Source organism: Mesitornis unicolor, unplaced genomic scaffold, assembly GCF_000695765.1.
Source record: "Mesitornis unicolor isolate BGI_N332 unplaced genomic scaffold, ASM69576v1 scaffold24360, whole genome shotgun sequence".
In the NCBI taxonomy this organism is placed as follows: domain Eukaryota; kingdom Metazoa; phylum Chordata; class Aves; order Mesitornithiformes; family Mesitornithidae; genus Mesitornis; species Mesitornis unicolor.
The window spans coordinates 14,732-21,070 of NW_010156573.1; the positions used below are offsets into that span (position 1 = coordinate 14,732).

Here is a 6,339-nt window from a genome sequence, read left to right on the forward strand (position 1 = left end):
CCTTCCGTCCCCTTGACATGCAAAATACACATCCAGTGAATACCTACACAATGAGAGTTAGGGCACTTTGTTACTGAAACTGCCTGTCTGCCCGTTGTGGAACTCCTGTGTAGGATTCCATTGGTTTGGTTACTGTCGAGCTTGACATTATGTGAATTGCACCTGCAGAATGGCCCGGTCTGGAGTTGTACAATGCAATAATAACTTGAAGCTACCTGGAATTCAACAGAGTAAATATTTCAGGATATACTTTCTGTAAAGTAAATTGCTTTTTAAGTTATATTTTATTTCTTATTGTCAATATTTCATCTGTAAATGTTGTTGTCCCATATGAAAATCAAGTGTGATACACTAATTTTCCATAAAGCATGTGTTTTCTCTTTGATCTTCAGCCTGACTTCTGAAATCACTTCTTTACAGTTAAATGCTGCTGATACTTGATTTTGGTGGAATTATTTCTGATCGGCATTAGCATTCTAGCACTTCCTGTATTTTCCCAGCCTAGAGACCTGTCAGTTCCCGTTTCTTTACTGTTAGGAAATGAAAATTGAATAAGAAAGTTCTATGACAATATACAAAAAAAGGAAAACAAAAATAAAAAAGGATTATATGTCCCTCATAATTCACTGCTGACAATTCACTTCTTATGTCGTTTGTTTAGGTACTTCACATCAAGGTGGCTATTCCCACGACGCCGTGGTCCATGCATTACAAAACTGTGGCATTCGTCATATTGACACAGCAAAAAGATACGGCTGTGAATCTCTCCTCCAGAAAGCCATTGAAGAGAGTGGCATGAAGCGAGAGGACCTCTGGATAACTACCAAACTGTGGCATAGTGATTATGGCTATGAAAACACCAAAAATGCCTGCTTGGAGTCATGCGCAAGACTTGGTGTTGAATATCTTGGTATGGATCTTTACATATAGTTCATGTATTGCTCCTTCCGGGAGTATTTGCAAAGATTAATGAATTCCTGGGGAAAAAAGTACTACAGAGAGATCACAGAAACCAAATTCTGCCTTTATTTACACATTTGCCTATTTCTTGTTCTGTTTATTATAAGGAAGTTCACATGCATTTAATTGAGAGCACAGACTTTTTCCCTGTTGCAGATGTTTTAAACAGATCAAGGTATGTTTTTGTAAAGGTACGTTTCATTGTTAAGTTGATTTGAGGAACCACTACTTGAGTTTTATGTATTTTGCTAAAAACACTTGAATCCTATGAAACAAGGATTCATAAACTTTACAGTAATTTGTTGGTAACAGGGTAACAAAAATGGCTAATTTCTTTTGTGATCTGTTAAATCTCAAGGAATGGGAATCCTTTCTAAAACTTATTTTTGTAGCCCTATTAACTTTTAACAGTTCTCAATAGCTACCTTTGGTTTGGTCTGTCTGATGCAATACACTTTGGGGAAAATGTCAGGAATTATCTACAAGACTTCAGAAGACTAAACCTAACTAACACTGAATTAGACTTATTCCCTTTTAAGCTTACCCTGTCCATAAACTTCTCATAGTCAAATACAGGATATTGCTACTCCCTTACTAGACAGGTAAGGAGCTGCAACAATGATGGCAATTAATTCTTTGCAGCAGGTCATAGGAGAGAAGGTACCTGATAAAAATAAACATGGTATCATTTAAAACCTTCTGCTGCTTCTTCTGTAGCTGGAGCAATGAAAAGAAAGTAGAGGTAGAAGGAGGTGAATTAAAGTGATAATCCAAAATAATGACAATCGTGGAGCTACTGTTTATGTTGATCATCAAGGAATAGTTGACCTGACCATCAGACATTATCTGTCAGTGTCCTGAAAACCCTCATTTTGCTTCTCTTTCCTCACCCTGGCCCCCTGTTACCGATAAATAAACTTTAATGAGGAAGTGAATGGCTTTTGTGAAGTACAGATTTTGCAGAATTAGTGGCAGCTGTGTGCTACATATCCTGGCTTTTGTGCTTGGGTACTTTGCAAGATGAAGAGAAAAAACCCTGTATCTGTTAAAGACTGCGATGTTTGTATGCCCGTCTTTGTCTCCATTCTTTCTGGAAATGTATCCCTTAACTTGGTGCACAGGTACAGAATAGTGCAAAATGAATTAAAATCTCCTTTTGTCTGTCCCATGCAAATACAACTCACTGCAAGGAGACTTTCATAAACTGTGTTTCAAACCTTGACTTTCTCCTCTAAATTAAGAAATAACATGTTTCCTCTCCTCTGCTTTCTGTTTGTTAATGTTTCTTGTTTGCTTTCTTTTTCCTTCTGCTTGCTATGGCACTGGTGCTGAATGTCGATGAGAGGAAAACTTGACTCACTTCCAAGAAAACATTTTTGGTGATTCCTTTTAGTTTGGTAATTTGCTTTGATTTTCCTAGGTAGTAGACTGATTAAAGTAGCTGCTTACACAAATACTCAGTTTACTATTGCTGCTAAGCAGAAATCTGTGAAACAAGGAAAAAATATGTGAGAGCAAGAAATGCACAACTGCTGTCACCATGTGAGTGAATCCTTGGACTGGCATGAGCGTAACTTCAGTTTATCAGATATGTTCAGCTCTGGAACTTCTTTTGCTCATATTGCTGAGATAAATTCAGGAGTATTACAACTGCCTCTGCAATTTTCCTCCATAACAGATTTTTCCCTTTTTTCTTTTTTTTTTCTTTTCCTTTTTTCCCTCTCTTTTTTTAATAGCCTCACCCATCTTTCCTCCTCCTTCTTCTTTCTTCCACTGCTATGGAGATGTCTGAAAAATTTATAAAGCTCTTCCTGAACCACCACTTAGTCTGACATAGTGACCTAAATCAATGCTGGCTTCAGCTTGCTTTAACTTGATAATCTGTCAACTGTGATGGCTGAGGAAATACTTCACATGCAATTCACTGGTCTGTCAGTGAGGATGGGGACCTCTGCAAGAAGGATGGGATGGCAAGTGAAGAAACAGTTTTGGCTGCATGGGTTTAATCATTGGATCAGTTGTTGGATCAACTCCACAGACCATTTTTGTTACACACAGTGCAATCTGCACTTATGTGAAGGAGATGCAGTTGAGTTCTATGTTGAGTGCTATACATGCTGGTGAAGTAGACCCTTGGGGGAGGTACGATACATGGTGTGTTTTATGGGGTTCATAGAAAGCATCATGCTTTAGGGAGTCCTACACCTCCAGTCTGAATGTACCCAGCTGGAAGGTGCCATTGGAAGAATTAAAGTGGCAGTATCTTGAAACATGAACTTGTCAAGTGTTTCAAGAATGCTTACAGTAAGAGCTTTTTGTTTGAAATTTTGGGGGTTATCAAAAATCTAAACAAGGTAACTGGAATGTGGAAAATTGGTTTGAAAATATGGTTATAACCTCGTAGAGCTAAGCTTAGATATCTTAGCTCAGTTTACATTCATACCTGCAATTCATGCCCCTTTTTTCCTGGCCAGTCTATACCATAGAGAGGACATGAAATCCATGACAAGATCTGATAACAGGGCAATTCGTGTCCAAGCTTAGATAAGTAAATTCTTCAGTTACAAGCATGTATCAAATCTGGCAGTTTCTCTGTGAAATAGGAATGTGAAATAAAGGTACATGAAATGTACTTAAATCAGAATTTCCTCTTTTCATCATATTATATTAACCAAATATGCAGAGTTTCACAGCATTTCTGTAAAGATACGTAGTTCATATAGAAAACTGAAAAATCCTAAATATATCTGTGATGTTATATGTTTATGCTGGAGGGAAAGTTAGTCGTTCAGAAGACTGCAAAAAGAAGAAGCTCTAGGAGCCCTGGCAGCTGAATGTGCAGCTCAGCTCTTTGTTCCAGGGAAGGCCCTCAGTTTTCTTGAGGGTACTTATGGGCTACACAGCCCATCCACGCAGACTGAATTAGAGACTTGGGAAATAATCTAATAGGAATTGATAACTGTGTGCATTAGCGGTATATAGAATGGCAGCTATCAAAACAGATGAACTATTGAAAACAGTCGCAGCTTTTTAAGAGAAAAACTGTTCCTTGTAAAGTGCGGTAACACAGGTATCCTGGGTCAGGATGGCCGAGCGGTCTAAGGCGCTGCGTTCAGGTCGCAGTCTCCCCTGGAGGCGTGGGTTCGAATCCCACTTCTGACAGCTTCCTTTTAACCAACCCATAAAGTCTCTCTTATCTCTCTTTCTCTTCCCTTCTCGGGAGGGGAAAGGGGTTAATAGAGAGTGTCTGTCCAGGATTTAGTGGCCAGTCCAGCCCCAAACCACGACAGAAAACTTTTCAATAAACATTTCTGGGCAAGCAATATTAGGAGAGCACTGTTCCAGGACTTCTGTTTGAATCAGTAGATTATATATCCATGAGAAGCTGGAAAATAGTATTATTTGTGGGCAGTGGTTGTAACAGATATTCTGCTCCTTGCATTTTCTAAATGTGGTCCTCAACTGGCAGTCACAGTAAACCAATATGAAATGGCAGCAAATTCTACAGGTTTGGCAGTAGCAGAATACATTCCTTGGGATTTGGATCAAACCTCCAGAGTAACTTCTCCTTGAATGTGGTTTATGCATTACTGAATTCACAAACAATTTTATTTTCCTTCTGACTGAGTCTGTCACAATCAGACAAATCTTACCTATCACAAATCCCCAGCTGGAGTTGGACAAGTGTTCTATCAGCGTACTGAGTGTAGTACATGAATGATGACAATACACTCAGTTCAGAGTGTGTATTAATTCAGAATGCTTTGGAGGTTGCTTCACACTGATCTGTGTTCTAATAGCATTAAAAAAAAACGCAAACAAAAACAACAGAAAAAGAGTTTGGCTGAGAGAGAAAAATACATTATATACAGGTTAAGTGCAGTGATGATAGAAAAAAGCAGGGAAAATACAATAATTGCAATAATATAACTGCAAAACATTGAAAGATATACTCTTGCTTTTAGGTTTGATATGATCCAGAGCTTGTTCTTCAAAACTAGGTTTGTTTTAGTGAATTTTTACCTTTTTTTTTTCATCGTGTATTAGGAATTTGAATAGAATTGCAAACTTCTATTTTCATGGCAATGTGCTGTTGGCTTTTAAATGTGTAAAACCTTAAGAGGAACTGTGTTGATTGTAGGTGTTGCAACCCCTGAGAAGTAGTACTCTTTTAAATGTCTGTGTGAAAGCAGTTCATGTGTTAATTTTCGTTTTCCTGCAGCACTGTGTTTTGACGTGTGAACTTCAGGCCCTCAGTTACCACTGCACCACTGCGGACTGATTGTCTTAAAGAATGCTTTAAAAAGCTGTGAATACCAAATTTAATTGCGAATGTTTGCAGCTCTGGGTTTTTTTTCTTCTTTCTCAAGTGCACCCTGATACTGTGAATCGGTGGGGTTTTGTTCTTTCAAGTTAAGTTTATTTTTTGAAGTATTGTTCTCAGCAGATAAAAATGTAATCTGTTCTTAAAAACCTCGACTGATAAAGTTACACATTTCTTGATTACGAGTACCTTAAGCTATTTTGATAAATAATTTAAAACAAATTTCTTGCCTCCAAAATAAGAGTGTTTATGTTCTCGTGATCCCCCAGGAGGGGATATATTTTAAGCTAAAGAAAGTGCGTGGGTGTAGGTGTGAAAGTGTGTACAAATTAAGATGAAATCATAGACTGTGAGGTACTTACTGTTTTTATTGGCCTACAGGTATTATGGATAGCTTTGGAACAGATGCAGAAGAAGTAAGCAGATCATGATTTAAAATGAACTGTGCTTAGTTTATTTAAATAGTGGCAGCTCCCTTGCTGATTGCAGGACTCCTTGTATTCCCTTGCTCCTAGCTGTGCTGGGCTGCTTTGTGCGTGGCTGGCAGAAGGGCTGTTCTGCTCCTGTCTCTGAGATAAGGCACCTTTGCCCCACATCTTTGGTTTACACGTCTTGCAGTCAGAAGTGACTGCACTTCATGATTCAGTAGACGCTTGCTAGCCTGAAATGTGTGTGACGTGAACTTAATTTCACCAAAAGCCTAAATGAAAATAAACAGAATAGGATGATATGGACATCACATCACGTACCTGATAACATCACCTTTCTAAAATGAAGTACCAACAGCGAATTGTGTTTGCATCGAAGAGGTCTCAGACATTAACACAAGGAAGGGTGATGTACTGCTTTTTTCAAAAGATGCAAAGCCAAAGATCTTTCAGTTATCAAATCTGTTAAAAGTTGTTCTTCTGAGAGTGCTTCAGTTTCTTGGGCTGAGTACAAAGCATCTTTGTATGAGGAAATCCATGGTGTAGCTATTTCAGTGAACATTTCCAAACTGTGATGTCTAACTGAATATTCAGGCTTTTGGAAATGGAGCTTTTGGTGAAATCCTG

At 38.3% G+C, this 6,339-nt stretch overlaps 1 protein-coding gene and 1 non-coding gene across 2 annotated transcripts in view; both read left to right on the top strand.

Moving 5' to 3' along the window:
• The window catches only part of LOC104547890 (uncharacterized oxidoreductase ZK1290.5-like), a 23,182-nt gene that overhangs the window by 14,683 nt on the left and 2,160 nt on the right, over positions 1-6,339 (top strand). Inside the window, exon 2 of the mRNA XM_010193762.1 lies at positions 662-910. Within this exon, the coding sequence (XP_010192064.1) occupies positions 662-910 (249 nt within the window). The remainder of the gene's footprint in view (positions 1-661; positions 911-6,339) is intronic.
• On the top strand, positions 4,040-4,122 carry TRNAL-CAG. The gene has a single exon. It is a non-coding gene; the product is annotated as a tRNA-Leu (tRNA).